The following is a 17161-nucleotide window of genomic DNA, read 5'->3' on the forward strand; positions in this document are numbered from 1 at the left end:
GGCCTTCTCCTCAACATGGGCCTAACCAAAAAGCATGAATTGCGGTCATATTGGTCCACAAACCCAATTCATCACATGCCCATGTTCTCTGCTGCCATGTCCAGGACACGATTTGAGGCCATCCTGCGTTTCCTGCACTTTAGCGACAACAGCACCTCCCGTCCCAGAGGCCACCCAGCTTTTGACCGGCTCCACAAAATTCGGCCCCTCATAGACCACCTTAACACCAAATTTGCAGATTTGTATACCCCTGAGCAAAACATCTGCATAGACAAGTCCCTTATACATTTTACCGGGCGCCTTGGCTTCAAACAATACATACCAAGCGCGCGCGCGGGCCCGGTATGGGGTCAAATTGTATAAGCTCTGTGAAAGGGCCACAGGCTATACCCACAAATTTCAGATCTATGAGGGTAAAGATCAGACCCTGGAGCCGGTAGGTTGCCCCGACTACCTGGGGAGCAGTGGAAAGACAGTCTGGAACTTGGTGTCACCCTTATTTGGCAAGGGGTATCATCTTTATGTGGACAATTTCTACACAAGTGTTCCCCTCTTCAGGCATTTGTTCCTATAACAGATTGGCTGCTGTGGCACCGCGCGAACTAGTCGCCAGGGCTTCCCCCAACGGCTCGTTACCACCCGTCTTGCAAGGGGGGAGAGGGCTGCCTTGTGTAACGAAGAACTGCTCGCGGTGAAATGGAGAGACAAGCGTGACGTTTACATGCTCTCCTCCATTAACGCAGACATGACAATACAAATTGAACGAGCAACTAGTGTCATTGAAAAGCCCCTCTCGGTCCACGACTATAATTCGCTCATGGGAGGGGTGGACTTCAATGACCAGATGTTGGCTCCTTATTTAGTTTCCCGACGCACCAGACGCTGGTATAAAAAGGTGTCTGTATATTTGATTCAATTGGCTGTATATAATAGTTTTGTTCTCTACAGTAAGGCTGGGAGAACAGGATCCTTTCTCAAATTTCAGGAAGAGATCATCGAGAACCTCCTGTATCCAGGAGGTTCCGTGGCCCCATCCACCAGTGTAGTGAGCCGTCTACACGAGCGACATTTCCCCAATGTCATTTCTGGTACCTCAACCCAACCGTCACCCCGAAAAAGATGTTGTGTCTCTAGCAGGAGTGGAATAAGGCGTGGCACCCGCTATTTCTGTCCTGACTGCCCTGCCCTATGCTTAGGGGAGTGTTTCTGGAAGTACCAGAGGGATCACATCTCACAGGACAGGCACACAGGGCTATTAGGGCCCATTCACACAGAGCTGCTGCAAACCTCTCCTTTCACCTGGGACAAAGTGCATAATGTACTTCGCCACATCTCTGGGCCATTTGCGCTTTGCACATTGTCTCATGGGGAAGGAGAGGTTTGTCCTATAAAAAAAAGGTAAAAAAAATAAATAAAAAATCACCGGTAAGCAAAAAAGTTAATGTTCTGTTCAAAAAGTTAAATAAAGTTTATAAAAGTTAATGTTCCGTTCAAATGTTATTATAATGTTAATACATTTATTGCGTTGCGGCCTGGTTTTTTCTTTTTTACCTTCTAGGTGGACCAACCGATCGACTAGCTGCAGCACTGATGTGCATTCTGACAGAAGCATTGCGCTGCTGTCTGATTACACAAGTCAGTGTATGCGGCGCTGCAAGACGAGATTTCTCCTCTGCAGTAAAAGATACTTTTGCCGAGGCATATGAGCTGAGGGGGCGGCGGTGTTCATATGCTTTGGCAATTGATTGATGTGAATGGAGAAATCTGGTTTGCCAGGGCATACGAGCTAAGTGGGTATGGATGTTGGGCGGAGCTCCTATGTCCTGGCAGACGCCTTTCCCCTCTTTTTTTGGGGCAGAGATTTTTTCATCCACATTGATCGATGCGAATGAAGAAATCTGTGCCGTTCATTGTTTTCTTTCAGCCCAGAGGCTGAACGGAAAAAAAAAATCTCATTACCTGTATGCTCAATATAAGGAGAATAGCAGAAACTCCTAATGCTGGCCATACATGTAATGATTGCGGAGACCCTCAAATGCCAGGGCAGTACAAACACCCCACAAATGACCCCATTTTGGAAAGAAGACACCCCAAGGTATTCGCTGAGGGGCATATTGAGTCCATGAAAGATTGAAATTTTTGTCCCATGTTAGCGGAAAGGGAGACTTTGGGAGAAAAAAAATATAAATATCAATTTCCACTAACTTGTGCATAAAATAATAAAAAATCTTCTATGAACTCGCCATGCCCCTCAAGGAATACCGTGGGATGTTTTCTTTCCAAAATGGAGTCACATGTGGGGTATTTATAATGCCCTGGCATTTTAGCAGCCCTAAAGCGTAACAAGAAGTCTGGAATCCAAATGTCTAAAAATGCCCTCCTAAAAGGAATTTGTGCCCCCTTGCGCCCCTAGGCTGCAAAAAAGTGTCACACATGTGGTATCGCCATACTCAGGAGAAGTTGGGCAATGTGTTTTGGGGTGACTTTTTACATATACCCATGCTGGGTGAGATAAATATCTGTCAAATGCCAACTTTGTATAAAAAAAAAAAAATGGTAAAAGTTGTCTTTTAAAGAGATATTTCTCTCACCCAGCATGGGTATATGTAAAAAGACACCCGAAGACATTGCCCAACTTCTCCTGAGTACGGCGATACCACATGTGACACTTTTTTGCAGCCTAGGTGGGCAAAGGGGCACAAATTCCAAAGAGCACCTTTAGGATTTCACAGGGCATTTTGTACACATTTTGATTTCAAACTACTTCTCACGCATATGGGCCCCTAGAATGCCAGGGCAGTATAACTACGCCACAAGTGACCCCATTTTGGAAAGAAGACACCCCAAGGTATTTTGTGATGGGCATAGTGAGTTCATTGAAGTTTTTATTTTTTGTCACAAGTTAGTGGAATATGAGACTTTGTAAGGAAAAAAATATAAAATAAAAATTTCCGCTAACTTGTGACAATAAATAAGTTCTATGAACTCACTATGCCCATGAGCGGAATACCTTAGGGTGTCTACTTTCCGAAATGGGGGTCATTTGTGGGGTTTTTCTACTGTCTGGGCATTGTAGAACCTCAGGAATCATGACAGGTGCTCAGAAAGTCAGAGCTGCTTCAAAAAGCGGAAATTCACGATTTTGTACCATAGTTTGTAAACGCTATAACTTTTACCCAAACCATTTTCTTTTTACCCAAACATAATTTTTTTATCAAAGACATGTAGAACTATACATTTAGATAAAAAATTATATAGAAATGTAGTTTTATTTGAAAAATTTTACAACTGAAAGTGAAAAGTCATTTATTTGCAAAAATAAAATAAAGTGGTAAATTTCGATTAATAACAAAAAAAGTAAAAGTGTCAGCAGCAATGAAATACCACCAAATGAAAGCTCTATTAGTGAGAAGAAAAGGAGGTAAAATTCATTTGGGTGGCAAGTTGCATGACCGAGCAATAAACAGTGAAAGTAGTGTAGTGCCGAAGTGTAAAAAGTGGCCTGGTCATTAAGGGGGTTTAAGCTAGCGGGGCTGAAGTGGTTAAAGAAATGCTTTATGTCTGTGTAAAGTAGATAAGCGAAGGCAACCCTTGTTATAATGACACAATGTCATAACATGCGCCATATTCTATGACACAAATGACTGACCTGTAGAGAAACACATATCTCCTGGAGCTAAAGTCAATGACTACATGCCGTCACCGCTCACAGCCTAATAACCACGTTCCTCACACATAATCCACCACAAAACATTTCTGACCCTGCCCCGTGTAACCGGCCTTATATATCCTCCACCTGCGTGACGTCACTCTCCCGCCGAAAGGTGTGTCCAAAATCTAGGAAAAAGTTCTGCGAGGAAGTCCCGCCCGCAAACTTTTACCAAGCCGCCGATTGGTCCGACGCAAATCACTCTCCACCAAGGCTAGAATCTGATTGGTCGGCGTTAGAGGAACCGTCCAGAGCCAATGGGAAAATACAGGGAAAGTGAGGGAAGTGAGTCCGGGAAACAGGGACGAGAGGAGACGGACTGCAATGAACTGAGGTCAGGGAGAGCTGCGGTTTGTGCTGCTTGCGGTAGCAGGACCTGCTAAGAGTTGTATGAGAGAGAAGAGGAAAGGAGCAGCTCGTCGCCATGAAGAGTCTAAAATCCAGGCTGAAGAAGCACGAAGTCACCATCACAGTGAGTGCAGGCTGGGTGGGTCACATGCTTGAGGAGGGGGCTCAGGAGGAATGTATCTGTACAGCCTGTGATTGGTGCTGTTCAGAAACTACAGCTCCCACTCGTGGACAGGTATGCAATGCTGGGAGTTGTAGTATCCACTTTAGTTCCATAGGATTTCATTTACTATAATGGAAGCAAGTGGTACTGGGCATGTAATGGTTAATAATTCTCCTCCTATTAGTCTCAATCAGTATAATGAGGGGTGCTGTGCCCATGACTCAGATGGCCCATCGCCGGCAGCCTAATCTTCTGCAGGGTGGAGATTGGCAATCAGTTTCCTTTAGGACTGACTGTGCTGCCTGTAATGTGGTCTAACTGGCCCGTCAGGGGGTATACAGCATCGCTGTGACACGCGGGCGTCAGGTCCAGGTGACAACGCCTGCCCTAATTGTTTTCTCCACAGTGATGCCAATAAACATGTATACATTCAGCAGGACGCCATTCATATAGCTGTGTAGACATTGGGTGAGCCTTCCGTAAATATGCACGCGCTTCTGTCAGAGGGTGCGCCTATAGAATACATCGGTGCTAGAGGAAAGATCCAGCTCCAGAAGTGATTGATCCCAGGAATCCACAGCGAATCCGCGCCCCAGTGATTCCAATTGTCGTTCAAACAGCCACAGATTTTATATATATATATATATATATATATATATATACATATATACATTATTTTTTTTTCCCCGTGTGAATATAAGGTCTACATTCGGGTGACGTAAAAGTATAGGTCTACATGGCGACATCTCTTCACTGCAACGCTACAGTCGCAAAAAAGTCCAACTTGGATGCGTTTTTTGGTGACTGTCTCGTTGTGACACCATTGAGATACATGACATGTCACGCGACTTTCTTGGTGCGGTATCTGTACGAGGATCACCGCCATTGCATGGAGTTGTGAGCCACTTACAAAACTGCAGCAGAAATCTGAGAATTCGTCTCTAATTTCTGCCATGGATTTCTCATCAGATGCGTGTCGGATTTTTCTGACGTGTATTTTGTAGTTTGAACGTGCGTCAGAGGCCATACAGATAGACAGACGCGGGGTGATGGGTGAACAGCTTGTGAACAATCATTTCACAGATGCAGACTAAGGCTACTTTCACACTAGCGTTTATATTTTCCGGTATTGAGATATAGGGTCTCAATACGGGGAAAATACTGCTTCCGTTTTGTTCCTATTCATTGTCAATGGGGACAAAACGTAACAGAACAGGATGCTCCAAAATGCATTCTGTTCCGTTCTCATACTGGAGAGCAAAGCACAGCATGATGCAATATTCTTTCCGGACACGATAGAAAACGGATCCGTCCCCTATTGACTTTCAGTGGAGTTGATAACTGATCCGCCTTGGGTATGTTACAGATAATACAACCAGATCCGTTCATAACGGATGCAGATGGTTGTATTATCAGTAACGGAAGCATTTTTGCTGAACCATGATGGATCCAGCAAAAACGCTAGTGTGAAAGTAGCCTAAGGCTTGCATGACATGTGAGCGCTGTCTGAGGCCGTTGATCGTCCAGCATGGGTGATGTGTGTAGATGACATGTCACACTTCTGGCCCAGCGGAGAACTCAACCAGAGGTGAAGGGAGCTTGGCGACTGGCCCTGCATGCTCCTATTAAAAGGGGGTTCCTGGTTTTATAGAACCCCTTTAACTATTAAGTCATAGCTGCAGTCCACAGGCGTGCACTAAGTTGCGTACAGCTTAATGGGGGTCATTTATTAAGACCTCCTACTCCAGCAGGCCCCAGTTTGTGTACGTTTTTTTGGCACGCCACTACTCCTTAATTTAGGCACACTTGGCGTTTGTATGCCACCCATCTCCACTTTCTGAAATGGTACGGACAGGGCCATGAGCGCCGGCTCATTCACCGTCTAGTGTACATGATGACTGAAAACAACTTCCGCTAGGAGCTGGAGTTTAGGGGCACGGACGGCCGGAGGATGCATGCAGCGGTATTTGTACAGCATTGACCGGGCAGGATAAATGGCATGTTATCTTTTTTTCAACAGTTCAGTACGATTACTCTGGTGCCAAATTTATGTAGTTTTTTTTTATGTTTTACAACTTTTTCAGTATTCAAAACAAAACCCTTAGGCCCCTTTCACACGAGCGAGTTTTCCGCGCGGGTGCAATGTGTGATGTGAACGCATCCTCACTGAATCCTGACCTAAATTTTTTTTTTTTCACGCATCAGTTCAGCGTTGCGTGAAAAACGCAGCATGTTCTATATTCTGCGTTTTTTCACGCACCCCTGGCCCTATAGAAGTGAATGGGGCTTCAGTAAAAAACACATTGCATCTGCAAGCAAAGGCAGATGCAATGAGTTTTTCACTGATGGTTCCTAAGAGAGAGATGCTTTTTGTAAACCCTCAGTTTTTTATCACGCGTGTGAAAACCGCATCAAAACTCATTGCACCCGCGCGGAAAAAAAAATATGAACGCAATCGCAGACAAAACTGACTGAACTTGCTTGCAAAATGGTGCGAGTTTCACTGAACGCATCTGGACCTAATCCGTCACGCTCGTTTTTGTCTCCTTTTTTTCCCTGTTAAGTTGGGTCATAGGATTTATTGCTTCATTTCTATTCCCATTGTAGGGAGGAGACACAAGAAATATTTATTTAGCACATTGCCATGCAGGATAAATAACTTGTTAGCTTTAAAGGGGTATTCCAGGATTTTTACTATTGATGACATCCAGGATCGGCGGGGGTCCAATAATCCACACCTACTCAGATCATCTGATTTCAAGTCTCTTTGGCTTCAGAACTACATGGCTGTCTCCACTTCGTAATGGACGGAGCTGGTTACTTGCTTTAATGGAAGTACCGTTGCCGTAACCAGCCCTGTCCACTACATTTGTGGACAGAGCTACTGCATAACAACTGATGAGCAATGATGCTTGGCAGGGCTAGCTAGTTTTGGGTGGACTTGGGAACGGTGATAAGTAGGGTGTTCTAGTGGTGATAGATAATCAGTTCTCACCTCTCCTGGATTCTCTCCTGTCCTTGTACAGTCCTGATCAAAAGTTTAAGACCACTTGAAAAATGGCAAAAAATCATATTTAGCATGAGTTCCTACAGTGGCGTGCAGCCATAGGTATGCTGTGTGTCCTACAATTACTGATAAAACATGGCGTTGTCTATCTTGGATTTCATATATCGTGTGATATGTGTGTGCTTTTCTGTTGCTCTGTTGGGGTCCTGTGTGGAGATATGGAGATAGATAGAGATAGATATAGATAGATATATATCTATCTATCTATCTATCTATCTATCTATCTCTATCTCTATCTATCTCTATCTATCTCTAAAAAAGCAAAGAAGGCCAGCAGCACTCCAAAAATATCAAAGAAAACGTGTGGTTTATTAACCACACGTTTTCTTTGATATTTTTGGACTGCTGCTGGCCTTCTTTCCTTTTTTAGTTCATTGGACCTAGGTGCTGGTCCACACTGGCCAGACTTGCACCCATTTGTTACAGTGTGCTGCATTCTCATTTTTACAAGGTCTATCTCTATCTATCACATACACACTTGTAGTGCTGTGCATTATCCATTCCTATTATGTTAATGACGTCTCTCTCCCTATTTGCACAGAAGAGACGGGCACCCAGGCTCCTCTTCTTACTTTCCGTCTTGAGGCTCCTGCTGCGTTGATCTGTTTATCCCAGAATCTCGGCCCGCTTTCTGGGTTCTGTCTCCCACATACATCTGAGGACCTCTTGCGTTCTTTAGATTCCAGCTGCAGGGTGTGTATCTAGGGGTGGGAGTTATTATTCTTTCTGGTCGGCTTTTTCTTGAGAATCCTTTTTTTTGGTGTAAGATTAAATTCCTCATTGTGACAAGCTGATTGAATCCAGATGTTAAACCACCTGATGCTGCATATTTAGAAGAGCCTGTGGTCTCACTGAAGAAATGCTGAATGGGGGGGAAGCAGAAGAACGCTGACCTCCATATAATGGGACAAATTTACTAATCTTGTCTAAAATGTAGACCATGTAATCTCAGGGTAGATTCACACTTGTATTAAACAGATCTGGCAGGCTGTTTAGGCAGAGAACAGCCTGCCAGAGTTCACCGGATGCTGCCATTCACCGTCGGACCCCATTGACTATAATGGGATTTGGCTGCTCTCCGGCCAAGTGCCGGCCTTGGGCTGGACAAAAAACATTGCACGCACTGTTGCCTGATAGTGTTGAGCGAACTTTGTATTTCAAGTTCGGCGTACAAGGTTCGGGTTATCTAAGAATTCTATTATGGAGTCCGCTATCATGGACCATATAAGTTACGGTCTGTGGTAGCGGAATCCATAACGGAATTCTTAGATAACCCGAACCTTGTATGCCGAACTTGAAACACAAAGTTCGCTCAACACTATTGCCTGAAAGTGTCTGAATCTCATTATAGTCAATGGGGTCCAGCATTGAAAGGCAGTATCCGGCTAGGCTGGATCCGATGAATTCTTAGGGCTGTTTCACACGAGCGGATGCCATGCGTGGCATCCGCTCCGTGAATGACAGCCAAGACCCGATGCAGACTGAAGAGACACGGAGCAGTAACATGATTGATAATGCTCCGTGCCTCTCTGTGACCTCTTTACAGTGACAACTTTATCTCACTGTGATTTCGTAGTAAAGAGGTCACAGAGAGGCACGGAGCATTATCAGTCATGTTAATGCTCCGTGCCTCTGCAGTCTGCATCGGGTCTTGGCTGTCATTCACGGAGCGGATGCCACGCACGGCATCCGCTCGTGTGAAACAGCCCTTAGTGTGACCCTTCCCTTCGACAGGGCAGTCTAAAGATTTATCATGAGGGTGCATGCTGAATGATAAATCATGGATAGTCACTATAGATTAATTTGATACCAACTAAATAGGTCTAATACTATTTGTACCAAATTTTGTTGAATTTTAACATATAAATCTAGACACAAAGACATTAGCAAATGTAAGCTGTGTGTTTAATGGTCTAGTGTCCCCTAACCTTATGACTTTTTTTTAAATCAGATCTGTTAAAGGTTTTTAACATGCATAGCTACACTAAATACCAAAAAGTACAAAAAGGTGAAAAAAAAAACCCACCTTCCCAGCATAAAACCTTATGACTTTAAAGCAGGGGTCTCTCATAGGGCCCTGTCGCACAACTTAGCATAGCCCCTCTTCCACACCCTGTTTCCCAGTATGCATGCCCCCAAGGCTGGGAAAATCGAAGTAGATGGGTAACATTTAGGCCTCTTGCACACGGCCGTATGTATTTTGCAGTCTGCAAAAAGCAGACCTGCCAAAAATACAGATGACGTCCGTGTGCCTTCCGTATTTTGCGGAACGGAACAGCTGGCCCCTAATAGAACAGTACTATCCTTGTCCGTTATGCGGACAATAATAGGACAAGTTCTATCTTTTAAGGCAGTGGTCCCCAACCTTTTTTGCACCAAGGACCAGTTTCATGTCAGACAATTTTCCCAGAAATCGGGGAGGGAGGGGGAGGCTTAGGTCTTGGGCGGGGCTTCGGGGGTGGGCGGGGCTTAGTGGGTGATGGTCGGCGCTGACTGATTCATGCGCATAACAAAACACAAGGTTCATGTTAAAATAGATAACTATTACATTTATTATTAAAATGTGACTCAAAACTGACTAGGGTCTCTGCTGCACTGCTGATATTTTCAAGTTTTCAAGGTGACATGGAAAAGGGACTGCAGGTCATTCTCCCACTCACTCCCTCAGATACTATCTGAAACTGGATGCCGACAACCCCCCCCCCCCCCCCCACCTTCATATTCATTTCCATTGGTGGGGCAATGAGACCTAACCAATCCCTCCCTCACTAGCCCTTTTCAGCTTTCATATTGGTGGCAGTGGCTGGCCGGCATCAGTTGGAAGGAAGGAACACTCTCCTTCCGACCCTCTGTACGGCCGCACGCTGTGTGTGATATGCATGTCGGGCACGCATGCGTCTGGCGCAGTGGCGTAACTAGAATTCTATGGGCCCCAGGGCAACCTTTGAATTTGGGCCCCCCCTGTGGCAATAATAACCATGAGCACCACCGTGCCCCCTCATGTGGCCGACGTGGTTATTATTGCCAAAGTTTTGTCAGTCGCCCCCTTTCTCACTATATTTCATTTTTTGCCCCTCATTATTTGCTGTCCCTGCCCTGCCCTCATATGGCCAGTGCGGGCTCACCCCTTTCTACATTCAAACATTAGTGCCACTGGTCATCATCTGCCCCCCGTACTTGCAGGCTGTGGCGCACCGCCGTGTCATTCCAGCAGTGAATTTTTTTTTAATGGGGAAGCAATTTATCAAAACTGGCTTAGTTGCCCATAGCAACCAATCAGATTGATCCTTACATTTTTCAGAGGTCTTTTGGGAAATGAAAGGTTGAATCTGATTGGTTGCTATGGACAACTAAGCTGGCTTTTCTTTGCACCAGTTTTGATAAATCTCCCTAATGGTGTGAAAAAGCTCTTATTTTCTATTGTTGACCATTCATTTTTATATAACCTAGTCATAAAAAAAGCAAAGTCTCCTAAAGTTTGTATTTTTATTTTTAACTTTTTTCATTTCTTCAGTCTTGTTTGGCTATGCCTGTATTGTGGCCCACAAACAGTGGGTTTGCAATATGCGAGCACCAGCCGTGTGCACTCCTTATCACGGATGCGGACCCATTCACTGTGTGGAACAGATGCACTACAGGGTGCTTCCGTGGTATTTCTGCCCGTGCTTCCGCGCCGCAATAAAATAGAACATCTTCTATTTTTTTTGCGGTGCGGACGGATCACGGACCCATTCAAGTTGCTGTACCCAATGCACAGAACGGCTGTGTGCACAAGGCTTTACTGAATGGGCTGTTTGTTGCTTTGTACATGATCTCTTAAGGGGAACGTGGCATCAGAAAATGACTTACTGTTTTTAGAGAATTATTCATGTTTTGAATTTTCCATGTATCTATATAAAAAACATAAAATCTAGCAGTATTTGCACTGGCCGCTAAACTTATATCACCTCTCTATAGGTAACGCAGGATCCACCATTCACAATAGGTGATATCACAGCTTATCTACCCCCTCCTGACCTCTGCACAGGTCGGAGTATGTCTAGAAAATCTCCGATAGAAATCAGTGAGGTCCCCTCCTGTCCATTGTGTCTATGGCCATGGGGCTGCTGTAAAGCAGATCTCTAAATGCTGGTAACAACTACTTAGACAAGATGGCTGCCCCCATAATCATGTTTAGGAAATAGAATTAAAAAAAATCTGTAATAGTAAAATAAAAACAGATTTGAAAAAGAGAAATGTGTTGCTATCTGGTTGTAACTTATAGAAAGATCATCATTTTGGTGCCACATCCCCTTTAACCGCCTCCGGACCACCTAACGCAGATGTGCCGTCCGGAGGCGGCAGCCCTGCGCACGATGACGCATATACGCGTCATCTCGCGAGGGCCGGGATTTCCTGTGAACGCGCGCACACAGGCGCGCGCGCTCTCACAGGAACGGAAGGTAAGCGAGTGGATCTCCAGCCTGCCAGCGGCGATCGCTCGCTGGCAGGCTGGAGATCTGATTTTTTTAACCCCTAACAGGTATATTAGACGCTGTTTTGATAACAGCGTCTAATATACCTGCTACCTGGTCCTCTGGTGGTCCCTTTTGTTAGGATCGACCACCAGAGGACACAGGTAGGTCAGTAAAGTCGCACCCAAACACTACCCTACACTACACCCCCCCCCCCCGTCACTTATTAACCCTTTATGAACCCCTGATCACCCATGATCACCCCATATAAACTCCCTGATCACCCCCCTGTCATTGATCACCCCCCTGTCAGGCTCCGTTCAGACGTCCGTATGATTTTTACGGATCCACGGATACATGGATCGGATCCGCAAAACACATGCGGACGTCTGAATGGAGCCTTACAGGGGGGTGATCAATGACAGGCGGGTGATCACCCATATACACTCCCTGATCACCCCCTGTCATTGATAACCCCCCTGTAAGGCTCCATTCAGACGTCCGCATGTGTTTTGCGGATCCGATCCATGTATCCATGGATCCGTAAAAATCATACGGATGTCTGAATGGAGCCTTACAGGGGGGGTGATCAGTGACAGGGGGGTGATAACCCTGATCACCCCCTGTCATTGATAACTCCCCTGTAAGGCTCCATTCAGACGTCCGCATGTGTTTTGCGGATCCGATCCATGTATCCATGGATCCGTAAAAATCATACGGACGTCTGAATGGAGCCTTACAGGGGGGTGATCAATGACAGGGGGGTGATCAGGGAGTGTATATGGGTGATCACCCCCCCTGTCATTGATCACCCCCCTGTAAGGCTCCATTCAGACGTCCGCATGTGTTTTGCGGATCCGATCCGTAAAAATCATACGGACATCTGAATGGAGCCATGACAGGGGGGTGATCCGGGAGTCTATATGGGTGATCACCCCCCTGTCATTGATCACCCCCCCCCCCCCCCCCTGTAAGGCTCCATTCAGACATTTTTTTGGCCCAAGTTAGCGGAAATTTTTTGTTTTCGTTTTTTCTTACTAAGTCTCATATTCCACTAACTTGTGTCAAAAAATAAAATCTCACATGCACTCGCCATACCCCTCACGGAATCCAAATGCGTAAACATTTTTAGACATTTATATTCCAGACTTCTTCTCACGCTTTAGGGCCCCTAAAAAGCCAGGGCAGTATAAATACCCCACATGTGACCCCATTTCGGAAAGAAGACACCCCAAGGTATTCCGTGAGGGGCATATTGAGTCCATGAAAGATTGAAATTTTTGTCCTAAGTTAGCGGAAAGTGAGACTTTGTGAGAAAAAAACAAAAAAAATCAATATCTGCTAACTTATGCAAAAAAAAAAAAAAAAAAATTCTATGAACTCGCCAGGCCCCTCATTGAATACCTCGGGGTGTTTTCTTTCCAAAGTGGGGTCACATGTGGGATATTTATACTGCCCTGGCTTTTTAGGGGCCCGAAAGTGTGAGAAGAAGTCTGGGATCCAAATGTCTAAAAATGCCCTCCTAAAAGGAATTTGGGCACCTTTGCGCATCTAGGCTGCAAAAAAGTGTCACACATCTGGTATCGCCGTACTCAGGAGAAGTTGGGCAATGTGTTTTGGGGTGTCATTTTACATATACCCATGCTGGGTGAGAAAAATTTCTTGGTCAAATGCCAACTTTGTATAAAAAAATTGGAAAAGTTGTCTTTTGCCAAGATATTTCTCTCACCCAGCATGGGTATATGTAAAATGACACCCCAAAACACATTCCCCAACTTCTCCTGAGTACGGCGATACCAGATGTGTGACACTTTTTTGCAGCCAAGGTGGGCAAAGGGGCACATATTCCAAAGTGCACCTTTCGGATTTCACCGGTCATTTTTTACACATTTTGATTGCAAAGTTCTTCTCACACATTTGGGCCCCTAAATTGCCAGGGCAGTATAACTACCCCACAAGTGACCCCATTTTGGAAAGAAGACACCCCAAGGTATTCCGTGAGGGGCATGGCGAGTTCCTAGAATTTTTTTATTTTTTGTCGCAAGTTAGTGGAATATGAGACTTTGTAAGAAAAAAATAAAAATAAAAAATCATCATCATTTTCCGCTAACTTGTGACAAAAAATAAAAAGTTCTATGAACTCACTATGCCCATCAGCGAATACCTTAGGGTGTCTACTTTCCGAAATGGGGTCATTTGTGGGGTTTTTCTACTGTTTGGGCATTGTAGAACCTCAGGAATCATGACAGGTGCTCAGAAAGTCAGAGCTGCTTCAAAAAGCGGAAATTCACATTTTTGTACCATAGTTTGTAAACGCTATAACTTTTACCCAAACCATTTTTTATTTTTTTGCCCAAACATTTTTTTTTTTATCAAAGACATGTAGAACTATAAATTTAGTGAAAAATTTATATATGGATGTCGTTTTTTTTGCAAAATTTTACAGCTGAAAGTGAAAAATGACATTTTTTTGCAAAATAATCGTTACATTTCGATTAATAACAAAAAAAGTAAAAATGTCAGCAGCAATAAAATACCACCAAATGAAAGCTCTATTAGTGAGAAGAAAAGGAGGTAAAATTCATTTGGGTGGTAAGTTGCATGACCGAGCGATAAACGGTGAAAGTAGTGTAGTGCCGAAGTGTAAAAAGTGCTCTGGTCATGAAGGGGGTTTCAGCTAGCTGGGCTGAAGTGGTTAATGTCTTCGTCTGGTGGACCTTGCCGTGTGTCCTTTCGCAGGTACTGTTACTTCTGGGACACATGGCCATTTTTGCCATGCTGTTGCTGAGAGGGTTGGCATTCCCTTCCCGGGATTACGTCATGATCCGGACATTCCACGATCAGCAGACAGAACATGATCTCCAGGATTAGGAATTGCTGTTAGATCTGTTTCCTACAGCGTGAAAACTACAAGGTCACATTTCATATTTTAAATGCCGCTTTTGCTTTGACAGGTTACGCATATTAATTACTCGGGACTTATTTTTATTCGCCGTTTTTCTAAGGTGTGGGTTTTACTGTGTATCGCATATATTCTTGCCTCCTTTAGCAGTTGACTGAAGGACAAAGTAAAAAAAATATGTCTGTACGGCGACTTTGACGAAGCAGTATTTGTTAGCCAAAACTAGGGGTTGGTCCAAAGATGCAAATGTTTCTATTGGGGTATGACCACATGTAGTACTTTCAGCGGGCGCAGGACAGGGGTTCTTCCGCTGCAATACAGCCGCTTTGGATGAATAATGCATCACAAGTTGGTTTATGCTGCGGCTTTTTCTCCATAGTGTGCGGATGGGATTTTTGAAGTCTCATCAACTTTGCTTGTACTCTAAATGCTTTGGATTTTCCGCATGAAATTCTGCCGCAAGTGGCCGTATCCTAAGGCCGCCTGTACACGAGTGCGGGAGAACGCATATAAGATCCTCGCAAATTTCTGTTTGTTTCTGCAGCCTATCCGCACTAAAATCTGCAGTGTCTAGCCTCGTTTTTTGGTGCAGTTTTACTGCAAATCTCAGCCTTCCATTGAAAAAAGTGAAATCTGCAGCTAAAACTGCAAACATAATTGACATGCTGAGGATCAGGAAATCCACACAGAAAAAAAATCTGTAAAGTGTACATGAGATTAGCCTACTCTCGCACACGTCGCTGGTACTATTAACCCCATGTACTCTGGCACATGTGCAGGTGGGCGACACTGGCCGCAGCCAGGATCACTGAGTAGCGATGATCTCGTAGAAATGCATGGGATCACCGTGGTTAATCGCAAGAAATCCAACACTGCCCCAGCCTAAGGGTACCTGCATACGAGTGGAGGTTTCAAAACAGAAATACCACGCGGATTTCTGTGTGTTTCTGCGCCAAAAATCGCATGTGTTACTTTTGGTTTTGGTTGCAGCTTTGGGCTCATGCACACGACCGACCGTATGTTGGCTGTGCCCGTGTTGCAACCTGCAAACAGCGGGTCTGCAATATACAGGCACTGGCCTTGTGTGCACCATATTCACTTGAATGGGACCGTAATCCAGAAGATACAGTGCAGTGTGGAACGGAGACACAGATCGGAAGCCCGCGGAGGGCCTCCAGGTGTTTTCTTCCCGTGCCTCTGCGGACTGTCGGATGCAAATTCACTTGAATGGGACGGCGGGCATACCATCGGTACCCTTGCTTTGCAGTCCGTGTTTGTGTGCACGAGGCCACAGATCTCACCCTTGCATTGCAATTGGTGATATCCGCACAAAAAATTGCACAAACAATTGACATAGATAGATCATCGGGGGTCTGACACATGGGACTCCCACCGATCAGCTGTTTACCGCAGGCCCAGTGACGTCACGATTTGTATCAACTTGCCTGGGCGCGGTTAAGCTTCATTCAAGTGAACAGAGTTTAGCCGCGCCCAGGCCAGTGATACTAGTCGTGACGTCACTGGGCTTGCAGTAAACAACGAGAAGGCCGCATCGTTACCGCCAGCACCGCTGCCTTCTCAAACAGCTGATCGGCGGGGGTCCCGGGTGTCGGACCCCCGCCGATCAGATGCTGATGATATCCAGAGGATAGATCATCAGTTAAAACAAACTGCAGAACCCCTTTAAATCCACAGAAGTTTCAGTTGCAAAAATTACATGTAATTTATGCATTTTTTGCTGCAGAGCTTTCTTGGTCACAAATCCATTTGGGATTTTTTTTTTTTTTTAAACATACTCTGTTACACACACTTGGAGTCCCTGTAAAGTGGATCTCCTGCCAGATGATCTGTCTTCAGCTCCAGTGAGACGGGGATATATTTGGAGTGTTACAATCTACTCGGGGAGATGGGGTCTTGGATTATATCAATTATAGAAGTCTGGTTGAAAGTCTCTAGGTTAGAAGGGAGAAGAACAGCCACCATTTCTATGTATGGATTTGTACAGGATGCAGGTATATCCGTTTCTACATATGGATTTCTGTAGGATGCAGGTACGTCCATTTCTATGTGTGGTTTTATATAGGATGCAGATGTGTAAATGGATATAAATATACATTCAGCTACCACTGAAATAGATGGCGTCCTATTCAGCTGAACTAGATGTTGTGGGATGGTCTGTGACTTGCTCTTCTCATTCTGCATTATGGTGCCTTATTGGGGCATGTTCATACGTTGCCGGATTCTTTACATCGTTCCGTACATGAGAATGGGGTTGTTTTTGTAGCATATGTTTGAATTTTTACAAATGCAATCCTTGAAATTTCTGTAACAAATTGTGTGCGTGTGACTATATGGTATAGCAGAGCTCGAAATGAGGTTCCGCCTAACAATAGTTTTGCGATCTGCAAATGTAATCCCCTTTGTCTTTGATAGGGGAAGTTGATGTGGGGTCTGTGCCAAACGGACGGCTGCGTGGAATCCACTCTTGTTTTTAGTGGGAGGCCACTATTTGACTGCT

At 44.8% G+C, this 17161-nt stretch overlaps 1 protein-coding gene across 1 annotated transcript in view; it reads left to right on the plus strand.

Moving 5' to 3' along the window:
- Nucleotides 1–3985: 3985 nt before the first annotated feature.
- Nucleotides 3986–17161, plus strand: part of UACA (uveal autoantigen with coiled-coil domains and ankyrin repeats) — a 70478-nt gene continuing 57302 nt past the window's right edge. Inside the window, exon 1 of the mRNA XM_044279353.1 lies at nucleotides 3986–4181. Within this exon, the coding sequence (XP_044135288.1) occupies nucleotides 4134–4181 (48 nt within the window). The 5' untranslated portion in view covers nucleotides 3986–4133. The remainder of the gene's footprint in view (nucleotides 4182–17161) is intronic.

Source organism: Bufo gargarizans, chromosome 2 (assembly GCF_014858855.1).
Source record: "Bufo gargarizans isolate SCDJY-AF-19 chromosome 2, ASM1485885v1, whole genome shotgun sequence".
Lineage (NCBI taxonomy): Eukaryota > Metazoa > Chordata > Amphibia > Anura > Bufonidae > Bufo > Bufo gargarizans.